The sequence below is a fragment of the Rhinatrema bivittatum genome, chromosome 2 (assembly GCF_901001135.1).
Source record: "Rhinatrema bivittatum chromosome 2, aRhiBiv1.1, whole genome shotgun sequence".
NCBI classification, from domain to species: Eukaryota; Metazoa; Chordata; class Amphibia; order Gymnophiona; family Rhinatrematidae; genus Rhinatrema; species Rhinatrema bivittatum.
In genome coordinates this window covers 411,329,147-411,346,505 of record NC_042616.1, presented here as the reverse complement: position 1 = coordinate 411,346,505, position 17,359 = coordinate 411,329,147, and the positions used below count along the sequence as shown (strand labels likewise).

At 46.3% G+C, this 17,359-nt stretch overlaps 1 protein-coding gene across 1 annotated transcript in view; it reads right to left on the bottom strand.

Moving 5' to 3' along the window:
* Positions 1–17,359, bottom strand: part of SH3BP1 (SH3 domain binding protein 1) — a 153,480-nt gene that overhangs the window by 77,585 nt on the left and 58,536 nt on the right. The window contains exons 6-7 of the mRNA XM_029590101.1: positions 7,375–7,451; positions 165–288 (exon numbers count right to left, since the gene is read on the bottom strand). Coding sequence (XP_029445961.1) covers positions 165–288; positions 7,375–7,451 — 201 coding nt within the window. The remainder of the gene's footprint in view (positions 1–164; positions 289–7,374; positions 7,452–17,359) is intronic.

Here is a 17,359-nt window from a genome sequence, read left to right as displayed (position 1 = left end):
CAGCAGGAGTCCAGCTGGAGTCGCAGAGCTGGCCTGGCCAGTGAGCTTCAGTCTTGTCTTGTGCCATGTCAAAGGGGAATGTAGAGAGGACCAGCATTTCCACATGAGATGTCCTTGATTCTAACTTCCAGGACATTGGGAGCCAGATATTTATTTGTACTTACCTTACACTGTTCCAGTTTCCTATTCAGCTCCTCTTCCTCTGCTCTCAAGCACTCCAGTTTGGATGCCATGGCTGTAGCTCCAGCACCCGCTGCTGTTCCAGAGCTCTTGACAGCCTGATTTAGCCTTGCAAGAGGTTACAAAGGGAAGATGGGAAAAATTCAACTTTCTGAGCCGAAAATAACCTATGCCATCACTAATGTTAGGGGCACTGACCCTTTCTATTGCGGGACGGATCCTCCTCTCCAAATCTCATTCCAACCTAATGAAGCTCTAATAAGTTAGGAATGCAGTTGCCCTCCTAACCAAGCCACTCATCAGTACTATACACCTTAAAAGGAGAAACAGGAAAACTGGTTCTTACCTGCTAATTTCCGTTCCTGTAATAATACAGATCAGTCCAGACAAGTGGGTTTTGCATCCCTACCAGCAGAAGGAGGCAGAGAACAAAAATTTTGAGGCACTGCTATATATCTGACAGTGCCACCTGCAGTCCCCCAGTATTGACCTGTACCCAAGCCAAAGAGCAGATAGCAGTCCCCTATCACAAGGTGAACTGAAAAAACCAGGGTTGGAATCCCCTGAACTGGAAAGTAAAATACCTCCAGCCAAAAAAATGGTTTGACAACCATTGAACTCAAACAAACATACAACTTCTGAACAGTGTGAAAAATTATCTGATACCCAGTGTCTAAAATTCACCAGAAAATTCAGTCTTTCGGCAGCAATAACGGTGCGGGTCTCTGGACTGATTTGTGCTATTATAAGAATGAAAATTAGCAGTTAAGAACCAATTTTCCTTTCTCGAACATAACCAGATCAGTCCAGATAAGTGGGATGTACCTATGCACCCCTAGACCGGGCGGGCACCCAAAAGACTCATTCTTAATACACTGTCACCAAAAGTTGCATCCTCCTGCACTCAAACATCCAAATGGTTAATGTTTGGTGAAAGTATGCAGTGAAGACCACATCGTGGTGGTGTCCTGGGGAGACACCAACTGATACTCTGCCCAAAAGGCTGCCTGCGTTCTAGTCGAATGTGCCTTCAGGCCTTTCGGGATTTTGTGACCCTTACAAATATAGGCCAAGCAAATGGTCTCCTTCAGCCATCTAGAAATTGTAGTCTTAGAGGCTTTCTCCCCTTTCTTCGCTCTACCGAACAACACAAAGATGATCCGATCGCCGAAAGCCATTAATGACCTTCAAATAACGCAACAGAGTGTGACGCATTTCCAGGAGATGAAGATCTATATCCTGCGGAGACTCTCGACACCAGTCCGGAAAAGCCGGAAACTGTCTGATTCACATGAAAAGAAGACACCACTTTCGGCAAAAAGGAGGAACACTGTAGGTAAAGTCATCCTGTTATCCCAACAAGATAGCAGCTGAAGCTCGAAAATCTGTCTGGTTAAACAAATAGCAACCAGAAAAATTGTCTTCAACGTCAAATCCTTCAAGGCAGCTTGTTTCACAGGTTCAAAAGGCGCGCCACAGAGAACCAAAAAACTAAGTTGAGGTTCCAATACAGACACACCTTCCGAACCGGAGGCCTGAAATGCTTAACCCTCTTCAGGAAATGCACTACATCGGGAAGAGAGGCCAAAGACCTTCCCTGGAATTTTCCTCTAAGACAATCCAAGGCTGAAACCTGAAAGCAAAGCGGATTATAGGCTAGTACTTTGGACAAGCCTTGTTGCAGAAAAGATAAAATTTGAGAGACTCCCACCGACAGTGGGTCCAGCCTCTGTTGAAGACACCAGGACTCAAACACCTCCAAAACCTTGACATACGCCATAGACATAGGTGGTCTCCAAACTTGGAGCATGGTAGAGATTACTGGCTCCAAATATACCTTCAGGCGCAAATGCCACCTTTCAAAAGCCAAGCCACAAGACAAAAGTGATCCTCCCGATCTGAAAATATGGGTCTTTATCGCAGCAAACCTGGCATGTGAGCCAACCAAAGAGGCCTGTCTATTACTAGATACACCAGATCCATGAACCATGGACGCTGCGGTCATTCTGGCACTACCAGCATCACAGTCCCTGGGTGTGACTCTGCACCGCAAAACTCGACCGAAAACACATACAGAAGAATCCCGGTTGGCCATGGACACCAGAGCATCTAGCCCTACCGAACTGAACTCCCTTCTGTGACTGAAGAATTTTGCCATCTTTGCATTGGCCCGTGTCGCCATGAGCTCCAACTGAGGAGTCCCCCATCTGTCACAAATGTGATTCCAGGCTTCCGTGGACAGTTTCCACTCCCCGGGATCTAGCTGTTGCCTGTTGAGGAAATCCGCCTACACATTGTCCACTCCCGTGATGTGAGAGGCCGCAGTCCCCTCGAGATGACGCTCCACCCACACAAACAATAGCTGAGACTCCCAAGCCACAACATGGTCCTTCTTCCCTCCTTGGCGGTTGAAGTATGCCACTGTTGCCACATTGTCTGAAAACACTCGACCATAGGCAGAAACACCTCCAGAGCTCTGCGTACCACCCTCGTCTCCAGGCGATTGATTGACCAGGTCGCCTCCACCGCTGACCAAAGACCCTGAGCATAATGACCCAGGTACACTGCCTCCCAAACCGTGAGGCTGGCATTTGTGGTCACCACCACCCACTCTAGGGCCTCCAAGTCCACTCCCTTTTCCATGATGCTGCTCGATAACCACCACGAAGACTGGCCCTGGATTCTCCTAGAAGAGGTAATGGCAGATGATACTTCAACAACGGATTCCACCTGGACAAAAGCGCCTTTTGCAATGGACGCATGTGAGCAAAAGCCCATGGAACCATATCCAACGTCGAGGCCATGCAGCCAAGCACCTGTAAGTAGTCCCAGACCTTCAGCACTAGCAGATGCAAGAAACGCATCACCTGCGCTTGTAAATTTGCCAACCTGTCTGCTATCAGAAACACTCTGCCTTTCTGGGTATCGAAGCAGGCTCCTAGATACTCCAAAGACTGAGATGAAATCAGGTGACTCTTTGCCACATTAATCACCCAGCCAAGAGTATTCACCACTCGTAGTACGGACCGACCACACTCTTCCTCCATCTTTGCCCGAATTAGCCAATCGTTCAGATATGGATGTACCAGGATCCCTTCTTGCCTCAAGGCTACCACCACTACCACCATCACCTTTGTGAAGGTTCGAGAAGCTGTAGCCAACCCGAAGGGAAGGGCTCGAAACTGGAAGTGCTGCCCCAGCACCATAAACCGTAGAAACTTCTGATGGCCCTTTCAAATGGGAATATGGAGGTAAGCTTCGGTCAGGTCCAAAGACGCCAGGACTGCTCCTCTGCGGACCGCTGCTATCACCGTATGCAACATCTCAATCTGGAAATTGGTACCCACAAGGCAACATTTACTTTTTGCAAATCCAAAATGGGCACCTCCTTTTTGGGCACCATAAAATAAATGGAGTACCTCCCCTGTCCTTGCTCGCCCAGCAGAACTGGAATTATGGCTTCTAAGCTTAGCAACCTTTACAGAGTCCCATCTACTGTGTCCCTTTTGCTTCAAGACGAGCAGTGGGACTCCAGAAAGGCTTCCCTGACTGGGTATGAAAATTCTAAGGCATAACTGTCTTTTACGACCTCCAGGACCCACCAGTCCAAGGTGATCTTGACTCACTCCTTGTAAAAACCGGACACTCTGCCCCCTACTGCTTCCACTGAAGAGTGAGCAGACCTGGCTTCACTGCAAGGCCTTACCCCCTCTGGTCCCCTGACCGGAACCACCTCTGGAGGATCTGTCAGTACTCTGAAAGGGCTGCTGACATTCTGGCGACTCTTCCTGAGCCTGCTTAAACCCCAATTCCTCCAACACCTGAGGAATGAGAGGGCGCAGCTCCTCCTCCTTAAACAGATGGGACCACCCGAGGATCATCCCCTTCAGTCATGGACACTCATCGAAATCTGGATCATCCTTATTTAAATCAGGATCAGAATTCTGACCCCCACCTGGGTACACATTCGGGTCTGTCCCCTGCAGTGACACAGGATCCTGTATCTCATCTGAGACATCCAGATCCCTGAGGTCTCCCTCCACACCAGCGTGACACAACCCCAGGTGCTTAAACATCTCCCCAGAACCACCTGTCAACGCCATCCTTGGTCTTTTGGGTGAGACTGGTCGATGCCCCCTGGATCTGTTCTCTCCTGCACCCTTCCTTGCCAGGAAGGCTCTGTGTTACAGCAGTACAAACTCCAGAGAAAACTTCTCTGGATCAGCGGTCCCCCAGCAAGGAGGCTGTCCTCCAAGTCTGCTCCCTCCTCCTGGCCATCCTTAGCAACCTGCACCACAGGAAAGAGCAGAGGAGGGGAATCACCAAAGTCCCTGCCAGGTATAATCCCCTGGCCTCGATCCTCCTTAGACACAGCCAAGAGGGAGGTCCCCCCGCCCCCCCCCGTACCAAAGTCACAGTTCTCGAACTGTGGGCGGCCTTCCAGGCCTTTTCAAATACTGTGGAGGATCCCTCCACCCGAAGCACACCCGAGCAGAGGGAGCAGGAATGAAGTCGGGACGACCACAGCCTGCAGGCCCCACAAGCCGCCATGTGCCACATTGTCGCAATGCCATGTGGCTTGAACACGCCACCGCAAAGAAGGCTGCACCACAAGTCTAAGCCACGCGATCACAAATGGCACACAGGAAATCGTGGCAAGCCGAGCAACGTGTGCAAACAAAAACCTGGCCGCACAGCACAAGTTTCCCTGCCGGGGAAAAACCAACATGTGGCACTCTCACCCTCTTCCTCCTGCCGATCTGGAAGTTCTTGCTGACCGACCAAATCTCCTGGCTCACTTCCACTGCCTTCTCTGTCATCTTTTTATTTTTTTAACAACAAAAGGGTACTTCCCTTAGTCGAGACAGAGGCTGGTAGGAGGGGACTTCCCCTGTTGCCCGGCTCGACCTGAGGGATGGCCCACAAAGGAACCTCACCAATCAAATAATGAGTCTATTCTCACTTACAAATAACAATGCAAAAAACTGCTTTATTCATACAATACAATTATATAGAAGACACATCACATTCATACCTTAAAATATTCCTTGCAAACCGGACTAAAACATCCCTTTTGTATATCAATCTCACTAAAGTCATACACAAAATATGTGTAAACAGTAAAACATATTAATATTGATACATACAATGTTAAGATATCTTTCACATTTGTCTTTATACAAACATATCAGATGAGTAAACCACAATCACTATCCCCAATTATTATCTTTATACAAACATATCAGTTGAGTAAACCACAACCACTATCCCCAATTATTATCTTTATACAAATATATCAGATGAGTAAACCACAACCACTATCCCCAAAATAAGTGGGGATAGTGGTTATATAAAGATAATAATTGGGGATAGTGGTTGTGGTTTATTCATCTGATATGTTTGTATAAAGACAAATGTGAAAGAGGGTTTACTCATCTGATATGTTTGTACAAAGATAATAATTGAGGATAGTGATTGTGGTTTATTCATCTGATATGTTTGTATAAAGACAAATGTGAAAGAGGGTTTACTCATCTGATATGTTTGTACAAAGATAATAATTGAGGATAGTGATTGTGGTTTATTCATCTGATATGTTTGTATAAAGACAAATGTGAATGAGGGATTCTATACTTGATTATTTGCAAAAGTGAATTATCTTAACATTGTATGTATCAATATTAATATGTTTTACTGTTTAAGCATATTTTGTGTATGACTTCAGTAACTGATATACAAAAGGGATGATTTGGTCCGGTTTGCAAGGAATATTTTAAGGTGTGAATGTGATGTGTCTTATATATAATTGTATTGTATGAATAAAGCAGTTTTTTGCATTGTTATTTGTAAGCGAGAATAAACTCTCATTATTTGACTGGTGATTTACTCATTGAGAGTCACGTGTAATTTCACCCATATTAGTTTACCACAAAGGAACCTAATACCTTGGGGAGCTGATCCAACTTTTTATCTCCAAAAGCTAACTTTCAGTCAGAACTGCAGGTTTTTACCTCTACAATCTGCTAGAGACAAAGAAATACTAAGGGACTGCAGGTGGCACTCTCAGATATGTAGCAGTGCCTCAAAGATTTTGCTCTCTGCCTCCATCTGCTGGTAGGGATGCAAAACCCACTTGTCTGGACTGATCTGGGTATGTTCAGGAATGGATTTTATTTCATTCTTTGGGGGCAATTTCCACGCTGTCTGCATTGGGACAAATCCCGTGGGTACTTTTAACTCTTGGGACTTTGCCCTTGTTTTTAAAAGAAAAGTGCCTGCATACTGTAGATTTGTGTTGAGGCTTGCAAGGCGTAGCTATGTTGCACCTGCCCTTTTTTTTTGTTTGTTTTTGCAGGTATTATTTTCATGGAAAATAATTCATGCAGATTATGTAATCTACATGTTTTATATCCCTCCCCCTCCCCAACCCCCCCCCCCCCAATGCAACCCAAAGTACCCGTGCCATGGCATAATGCGCACATTGCTGGGCCACATTGAGGGACACTTGATTTTCTTTTAAATGGCATAAACTGCTTTGAAAAAAAAACATCCTCTAGATTTTAAATCTCTTTATCATTTTCAGAATGGAAGAAATACAATGACCGGTTGATTCAGGGTACTTTTACTGGAATTTCTTATCAGGCATGCTTACTGCAGACATTTCTTCTATGAATATCACAATACAACTGGTAATAAAATAATTATTTTCTAAAATTACATTTTCCTTTTACATAGTTTAGGCAGAGCTTCACGTGTCGCCTGAGAATTTTCATTCCTTCCCTTTGTGGCACCACAGTATCTTGTTGACCCTGTTAATGGGTTGTGTGGCTCCTTTTCCAGCTGTATAATAACCTTAGTAGGGATGGAGGAACAATGATGAAAGCTAGAGGCTCATGACACATAGGCGGAATAAAGCCCTGGATTAATATGCATTTCAGTTTAACTAAGCCAGGCTGAAATGTCTCTATAAAGCAGAGAGCCACTCTTAGGAGTCTTGGTAGGATGCCCATCTCTATCACAAATACCAGATTTTTCCACAGAGGGTCACAAGATTTTACCCATTCTCTTTTAAACAGAGTCTCTCAACTCCCTTCCCTGGCCCTCTGCTCATCAGGAACTAGATTGTTATCCCCTGATGTCAACTGAATCCTTCCCTCTGGGGACAGCCACTTGGTATCTCAGTAGTAGTAGTACCTGCTTTTGGCGCTGTTGCAGTCTGAAATCAGTTTCTGAAGCTGCTTTTTCCGTTTCAGGATGGCTGGCAGATCCTCCTGGACCGTGAGAAAAGGTACAAGACTTAATATACAGCTCCCAGCAGTTGGAAATCAAATCTTCTGAAATAGGGGCCAGAACTTCTTTGAGAGCTGCAAAGCACCTGTCAGATATTTTGCATGTTTCCAGAGAACATTATAATGGATTCCAAAATACTCTGCCTCTGTCTGCTTAGGAACTTGTAATTTTCAAGTTCATGGTGAGAGGAGGAGAGGAAAAATACCTGAGAGAGAAGGAGCTGGAAAGTAGAGATGCGGTCAGCTGGGGGCCAGAGAGATGGAGAAATGTAGAGAAGGCTAAGTCAGTGTGGGCAAGACAGAGGGGTGGAAAAGAAACAGGATTCAGCTCTAGATAAGAGAGATGGAGACAGAGCCGTAGCCAGGCCATTTGGCACCTATGGCCAAATGAAAAACTGCACCCTCACTCTGAACACAACATACAGCATCTCAAGTTGGGAGGCTCTGGTTAATGTAGAGGGCTTTGATTTTTATTGTGAACAAGCAGTTTCCTTCTGCTCTACTAGGCTTCCACCTTCATTCACAATGACTGGAGACATTTTATATCCCCTCCCAACTTATAATTTACTCCAGTCATTGCAGTAGCAGTCCTGGGCTAGGGGCCATGCATGAGAGCTCCCTTCAGATCCCTGCATTCATGAGCCCCCAATCCAACCACTAGGTGTCAGTCCCCTCCTGGCCATGCCTTCCCTACACACAAATAATATTATGCATTTATAATATCAGATTTGACATGAAAAAGGACATTCCGAGGTAAAACTATCACAACGACATGTATATTATATTTACATGCATTGCTGTGGTACCGACACAAAAACCATGCAAAAAAAAAAAAAGAAAAAGGAAAATTGGTTCTAACCTGCTAATTTTCGTTCCTATAGTACTACAGTCCAGACTCCTAGGTTTTGCCTCCCTGCCAGCAGATGGAGATAGAGAAAGCTTCACTAATAGTGTACATAACCCAGTGTACCACTTGTTTTGACCTGTACCCAAGCCAAGGTGACAGCAACAACCTTAAATTTCTAAGCAAACTTCTAAGCAAATTCGCTCCCCTCAAACGAGCTGGAAGAAGGTGAAGTTGCCCAAAAAGACAATGGAAAACTCTTTTCCCAAATTTAACATAAGTGATCAGCATTGAAAAACCTCCAATATAAAGCAACAGCATGAGCAGCAGACTCTACCCCCCAGTAAATGGGTGGGTCTCTGGACTGATCTGTGGTATTACAGGAACGAAAATTAGCAGATAAAAAGCAATTTTCCTTTCCTGTACGTACCCAGATCAGTCCAGACTTCTGGGATGTACCTAAGCTCCCATTAACTCAGGTAGGCCCTGGAGAGTTCCGCTCGTAGAACACTCTCATTAAAGCTCATGGAAGCCAGAGCTCCAACATCTAAGCGATAATGCCTAGCAAAAGTGTGCAATGACTTCCCAGTAGCTGCCGAGCAAATTTCATGCGAAGACGCCTGTTGTGATTCAGCCCAGGAAGTCGCCTGAGAACGTGTCAAGTGTGCCAATAAACCCCCCAGCAGTGGGTGCCCATTAGAAATGTAAGTCAATTCGATCGCTTCCTTCAGCCACCACACAATTGTAGCCTTAGATGACTTAATTCCCTTCTTTGGACCACTCCACAGTACAAAGAGGCGATGTGATCTAAGGAAATTATAAGTGACCTTTAGATACCTCAATAATGCATGCCTCCAATCTAAGAGCCTAAACTCCCCTGCATGAGGTGTAGAGTAATCAAATTCCATAAAAGCTGGAAGCTCTTCTGTCTAATTAAGATGGAACACCAAGACTACCTCAGGCAGAAAAGAAGGCATTATGCCTAAAGATAGCCCCAAATCAGACATCTGTAGGAAGGGATCTTTACACAACAGTGCCTGGAGATCCAAAATTCTCCTGGCTAAACTAATAGCCACAAGGAAAACCACTTTAAGAGACAAATCCTTAACCGTAGCTCTCTTTAGTGGTTCAAACCGAGCCTCACACAATCCACTAAAGACTAGATTCAGATTCCAAGATGGACCAATGTTCCACATATGAGGACTCAAGTTCTTAGTTCCCTGAAGGAACCATATAATATCTGTATGTGCGGACAGAGGATTCCCTTGCACCTTACCCCAGAGACAACCTAGTGTCACTATCTGGATTCTCAGAGAGTTATAGGCGAGACCCTTGACCAGAACCTTTCTATAGAAATGCCAAAATATGCGACACCAAAGCCTGAACAGACTGAGGCTGCACTTCGTCAACAGAAGACTAGGACTTGAAGATCCTCCAAATTCGCACATACGTCAAGGATGTAGAAGATCGCCTAGCTTGCAATAAGGTGGAAATAACTGCTTCGGAATATCTCCTCCATCTCAGACTTCTCCTCTCAGAAGCGAAGCCATGAGACAGAAGTGAGCCGCCTGACCCAAAATTATTGGGCTCTCGTGGAAAACAGTTGACCAATGTCTGAACCTCTGGTGCCTGTCTATGGCCATGCTGATAGATCTGAAAAGCATGGGCGATGTGGTCATTCTGGAGCTACCCAGACCACATTGCCTGGATGTTTCTCTAGCCACCAAAATCTCTTGACCACCAGAGGCCACGGGAGGGAAGACTAAGAAGAATCCCTCGTGTCCATGGCAGCACCAGAGCTCCGATTCCTTTGTACTATGTTCTGTTCGGGGGCTGTTAAACTGCAACACCTTGGTGTTCTCTTTGGTCGGGATACCCCCATCTTCTGCAAATGAGAGACATTGCTGCCTCTGACAGCTCCCATTCCCTGGCTCTAACTTTATCTGTCTGATAAAATCCATATGAATGTTGTTCATTCCAGCTATGAGATGCGGCCAGCCGCTCCAAGTGCTGCTCTTCCCAGAATATTAACTCCGGGGCCTCTCGAGCCACTACCTGATTCTTGATTCTGCCTTCATGGTTGATGTAGTCCACTGCCGCCACATTGTCCAATAGGATCCATATTGGATGGCCATGTAACCTTGGCAAACAGCAATGCAAAATGCACTGCTCTTGTCTCAAACTGACTGATAGGCCATGGGGCCTCCTGTTTCAAACACTGGCCTTGCGCCGACTGATCTTGTCATGCTGCTCTCCTTTTGGAGAGGCTTGCAGTGGTGGTGACTATTATTCAATTCAGAATCTACAATTCCATATCACTCTCGAGATTAGTGCGAGTAAACCACCACGAAAGTCTGTCCCTGGCTTCCTTCTCTAACGAAAGAGGAAGATGAAACTCTTCCAGTAATGGATTCCAGCGGGAGAGAAAGCCCCCAGTAGAAGCCGTATATGTGCAAACGCCCAATGCATTAATTCCAGTGTTGATGCCATAGAACCCAGGACCTGTAAACAGTCCCAGACCCTGGGCACCGAAAGCTCTAGCAGAAGCCTAATCTGACTCTGCAATTTCAGCAATCTCTCTCAGTGAGAAACATTCTCTCTGCCAGTGTGTAGAACTGAGCTCCTAGATACTCCAGAGTTTGTAAGAGAATTAAATGGCTTGTTGCTAGGTTCAGCAACCATCCTAGAGACTTCAAGCGCATCAGTAACTTTTGTACTGATTGTCAACAGAGTTCATCTTATTTCGCACAAATGAGCCAGTCATCCATATACGGATACACCAACACACCCTCCTTTTGCAATGCAGCCGCCCTCACCACCATCACCTTAATGAAGGCAAATGAAGCCATCACCAGCCGAAGGGAAGGGCTCAAAACCAAAAATTTTCCCTTACAACCATGAACCTCTGGAATTTCTGGTACTCCAGCCTGATGACTATGTGCAGATATGCCTCTATCAAGGTGAGAGATGCCAAGAAGACTCCCTTGTATACTGCTGTTATGATGAACCTCAAGGTTGGAGCTCAGAGTTTACCTTCTTTAAATCCATTTGTTATTATTTGTGATACTTGTGGGTGAATCCTTGGCAGATGACCCGGTGGCAGATGACCACGCCCACGGGGGAAGATCCCGAGAGGGGCCACCAGTCAGGCTCAAAGTTGGGAGACAGACACACACTAGATCTTTTATTAAACTGTATAGTTGTTGCAACTGTCGCTGCCCAACATCTCCACTCTGCCCTCTTTACCTCCTTGGCGACTCCCTCTTGCTCTAGTGGAAGGTTGGCTGCCGCGGTGTCATTCTGCCGACTCCTCCCGGCGTCCCCAGAGCAGCTCGACGCTGCAATCCGCCATGATTCACAAGAGCCTAAGGGTGCGCGTGTGGCGCGGCCCCGATTGATGTACCAGTAGTGGCGCGAACCTCAGTGGCGTCTCCCTGAGATGACATCATCCGTACCGGATATTTAAGGTCTCAGAAATCGCTAACTAATCGAGTTAGCAAGGACCAGTTTCGCACTCTCCTAGCTGCTCTGCCTCCTCGGACTTACCAGGGATACCCGCTCCAAGGGGCCTCGCTCTCTCTTTGTTTTTCAGGTCACAGTCCGGAACCGGTACTCGCTCCTCGAGGGCCCATGTTCCCGGACTGGTTGCTAAATACTTATTCTGCCTGGAAGTCATCGCTGCCTACTTCACCAGTGAGTTACCATCTCTCTCTCAGAGCTTTCCCTGGAACCAGGTACTCGCTCCTCGAGGGCCTAACTCATTCCAGCACCTGGACTACTTCTAGAGACTATTGTGTGAGTGTTACCATCAAGGTTCTGTTCCTGAACTCTGCATACCCTGCCTACTCACTATATTCAGTTTCTCTACAATTCAGTTATCCAGGATCTGTTCCAGTACCTGAGGGACTACAGCCCAGCCGGGCACTTCCAGCTCACTACTGCCACCTCTGGTGGTTCAATATACTGTTTAACAAAAGAACTAGTGTGTGTCTGTCTCCATTCTCTGAGCCTGACCGGTGGTCCCTCTCGGGATCTTCCCCCGGGGGCGTGGTCATCTGCCACCAGCCCAAGGATCCACCCACAACTACTCAAACACCAACAATAGTGAAACACCAGAGGTGGCAGTAGTGAACTGGAAGAGCCTGGCTGGGCTGTAGTCCCTCAGGCACTGGAACAGCGATCCCAGGATGGCTGAGCTGTAGAGAAACTGAATATAGTGAGTAGGCAGAGTTCAGGAACAGAACCTTGATGGTAACACTCACACAATAGTCTCTTGAAGCAGCCCAGGGGATGGAATGAAGTAGGCCCTTGAGGCGCGAGTACCTGGTTCCAGGGAAAGCTCTGAGAGAGAGATGGTAACTCACTGGTGTTGTAGGCAGCAGTGACTTCCTGGCAGAAGTTGTATTCGGTAGCAGGTCCGGGAATGTGGGCCCTCGAGGAGCGAGTACCAGTTCCAGACTGCGACCTGAAAAGCAAGAGAGAGAGCAAGGCCCCCGAGGAGCGGGTACCCCTGGTAAAGTCCGAAGAGGCAGAGTAGCAAGGTATGCAGAGAGCGAATCCCATCCGCAGCGATACCTGGAAGAAGTTAGGTAAACATATGAAACCCTTAACCTGTACCTTAACCTTTGCTAACTCGAATAGCTAGCAAAACGAAAGAACTTAAATATCCAGTGAGGATGACGTCATCTCAGGGGGACGCCCCTGAGGTTCGTGCCACAGCTGGTAGCTGAGTCGGGGCCACGCCGCACGCACGCCCTTAGGCTTCAGGAGAAGATGGCGGAAGGCAGCGTCTAGCCGGTCCGGGGACGACGGAGGAGAATGGCAAGATGACGCCGCAGCAGCCAAACTTCCATCAACCAAAGAGGGAGTCGCAAAAGAGGTATGGTGGCCGGAGTGGAGACGTTGGGCAGCGATGGTTGCAACACCAATATTTCTTGAATTGGATATGGAGGGAAAAGAAACAGGATGTTTCACTTAAAATTGACCTCCAACCCCCAATAAGCTTGTTCTCGGTCTGAGCCAACAGACTCGGGCCACGCCGAGCATGTTCAAAGCCTGAGCTAACATACTCAGCAAGACATCCCTGTGAAAAAAGAAAAAAAATCTGAAGAGTCCAAAGCGGCTCTCAATCATATGCAATTTCTCCCTCTTCTAGAGGTGAGAAAGCTAATTCCCCATCGGAAACCTCCAATGTCTCATGATCCACACCCCCTTGACCATAACCAGGGACAGCCTCCCTGTGGCATTTGTCTGCCATGACTGACAAATGGGAGGCCCGACCATGTGATCCCTACATAGTAGGTTGCTTTGGTTTTGCTGGGCACCCCTGCAGAAAGGTCTGTAGGCCCTTGAAACATTTCACCCAGGAAAAGGAGGATGGATCTATACCAGAGCCCATAGGCCGAAACCTGCTCTCTCCAACCTCTTTCTCTCAGTGAAGCTTCTGCCCTTAGGAACAAGGGAGGAGGAGAACTGACCATTGCCTCGCCTCCCACTCCACTCCCCTCCAGAGACACCATAGGCCAGAGGATGTTCCAACATGGGCAAAAGCTGTAATAGTCAAATTGCTTTGAGCTTCTAAACTGCACTGACACAAACAGAGAAAGAGTGAGGTCTGAATTGATATCAGATGGCAAGCCTCACATACAGCAAGGCGCTTGGACCTGTTTGTCCCCGATGCCTAGCGCTCCTGAACTTCGGCTGTAGACAGCCTTCTGTGCACCCACCAATGCCACCTGGGCGTACACACATACCCCTCCACGATACATGCAAATTCGTGCTCAAGATTAGGTCACAGTTGTAGGTGCACAAGTACCTGCGCAAATATGTGCGCCAGTCTATGTGGCGGTCTTACATGCACATGTAAGGCTGCGACCTGCGCAAATATGCACACAAGTCTAGGCGCAGACATATGTGCTTAAATCTGGGCTATGGCCTTATGCACACAGGCCTCTGTGCATGCAACTGCCACATGTCAAGAATGCAGCACACGCCTATGCAAACGGGAAGAGAACCGCCTACCACACAACTAAGCAAAGCCTGCCTGTATCTTCAGGTGTTTAGGCCCGGATCTGTTTAACATCTGACATCGAAATTCATCGGCCTGAACAACTTTTCAACAGCTTAGGCCTCTTGACTGGCCGAGAATCCATGGAGACTGGGGCCAAGAGCAGGCATTTTGCTAAACACGCTTTGCACATAAACAAATTAAAACCAGCAGGAGATCTCTACCAGAACCAGAGACTCCTCCTTGGTGCAAGTACCTCTTTGTACTTCTGCAGGACAGGGAACTGCCGGCAACAGTCGAGGACTGGATTCCCCTGCCTCTCCCGCCAATGCTGCTAGGGAATCGAAAATGGCTGCCATTTCAGTGCTGACGGGGAAAGCCTTAGAGCTGAACCCTGTCACCGACTAGGCTTGTTCTACTGGTGCCGTCATACTTGACGCAGACCCCCAGAAGCTATGCCGCTGCACGCACATGCATTTCCTCCCCGCACCTACGGCACCACCAGCACTTCAATGGCAAGCAGGGAAACAGTCCCTCAGCACCACGGAGCTAACACCTGTCTCCTCCGCAGGCAGAGAAGTTGCTGAAAAACGTCATCGCTGAGCTCTCTGAGCTGCTAAGACAGCTTCTGCCCAGGAACCCCGCTGCTGTACTGATTCCTTGTTCTCTCCTTTTTTTTTACTCTCTGAGAACAAATAAAGATATGTAGAAACAAATACTTTCCTTTGGTGCAGAGGTTCAGGTTCCAAGAGCGCAGGCCGCATGGCAGATCAGAAAAGAGCCAGACCACTGGTTATATTAGTCTGCTTTCGCCAAACTTTAGCAACCCAGCCCAGGACAAACTGTATAAAAGGGATACTTCCCTGCTCCACTGGTCTTGTAGTGCAGAACTGACAGCAGATTCCACCTCTGTCTCATGGGGAATGAGAGATCTTTACCAGATGTCCTCCGCAGGGACCTCCAGACTGAGCTATCAGAAGGATAGGATGGGAGGATCCAGAACTTTTGTCTTTTTCTCTACATCTCCAGACTGCAGGTTTTACACCATCTACCATCAGAGAAATAGTGAGGGACTGCACGTGACACACTGAATTATATACAGTGTCATTGAAACTTTCTCTGTCTCCATCTGCTGGCAGGGAGGCAAAACCCAGGAGCCTGGACTGATCTGGATATGTACAGGGAAAAGGAATTTGAAACCCATATAGTATTAGGTGTATGGTAATGCATGTTAGATATAGGTTTCGCCCTCAGAAAGCCATGAATAAACAATTACAGTTACAATATAATAAACCTCCCATACCAAAACAGTACTAACTGTCAGCATTCAAACAGTAAGAATCCACTTTTGAAAAGAGAGCAATGTAAATATTACACCGGCACTAAAACACCTCTTATTAGTAAAACAGAATAAGCCAGGCTATTCTAGATCCCTAAACAGAAGCTACATGCTAGCACTGTGGTTCTCAACCTTTTTTCTGTTGGGTCACCCGACAGATGATGTTCACAGGTGTGACATACTGAACACATGACCATCATGGGGCTAAATGTAAACATACACCCTGCATCCACAGGAATTCCCCAACCCCCAACAATGGTGCAGAGAAGAACTAGAACATTCTCATACAACTCACTATACAAAAAAAATATTCTGATACTGGTGTCATCTCAGTAAAAGCAACACAAACTTCCTTTACTACCAGGCACAATTGTCCTACTTATGAAAAGGCAGCAGTTCACCACCAATGCATGTCCTATGGAAAAAAACCCCACAATAAATAAGACTGAAACATGTTAATAAAATACCTCACCCCAGTCACACAAACAAAACAGATTTTCACTAAATACAGAAAAACAACAAATTACAAATATGGAGCCAGAAATTAGAAACCCAAAAAAGCCACTGTGCATGCAGTGCAAAATTGGAGAAATGGAAACAGAAATATAGCACATAATATACTCCCAGGATCTGCAATAATGCACACAAATTAATCCATACAAAGTTACACCTGTATTATGGAATGTACTCAAACAGTAACAACCCAACCTATGAAAGGCCACACTGCAAATATTATACTAGGCCCTAAAACACCAATATATATATCCTATTAGGAAAACAAAACAAGCCAAGCTGCTACAGATCCCTACACAGAAACTACAAGCTTGCAAAATACGTACCTCATCTCAGTCACACATGCAAAACACAAACAGATCCTCACCAAATACAGAATAAAGTGACCATAAAGTTAATGTTTTTGTTTTTCCATTATCGCACTGTGTACAGAGTATGGCTTCTAGCTATTTCCAGTTCAGTTTTAGTCTGCACATTTCTACTTATACATTCCTCATACAACATCAGACAGTAAAATCAAGAAATATGAAGCAATAATAATTGTAAAACTATACTAATAAACATAATACATGTTTCAAAACAGCTATGAACAAAATAACATCCGACAATTAAAAACTCAAAAATTATTTAAAATTCTCCAAATACCAATAGAATAATTCAAAACAGCAGACACATCACATAATACCCAATAATACCCAATACACATAATACCCAAGAAAAATAAAATTTAAAAAAGCCACCTTTACCTTCTCTCCAGCAATTCTCTTATTCCTTTCCCTTCCAGGTCAGTAGCACACACCAAAAGCAGCAGTGGCTGCTGAGGCTCTGTCCTCTTGGTCCTCTTTCTTAGGGCCCATGACCTGTCTCTCTGTTTCACACACACACACACACACACACACACAAGTCACACCCCTTTTACCAGTCTTTCAGGCCGATACAGTACAGTGCGCTCCGACGGAGCGCACTAACCTGTCCTTGGACGCGTGTTTTCCCTTACCCCTTATTCAGTAAGCGGCATAAAACGCGCGTCCAACCCACCGAACCTAATAGGGCCATCAACATGCGATTCAGAAAGTAAAATGTGCAGCCAAGCCGCACATTTTACTTTCAGAAATTAGGGCCTACCCAAAGGTAGGCCCTAATTTCTTCTGGCACCGGGAAAGTGCACAGAAAAGCAGTAAAAACTG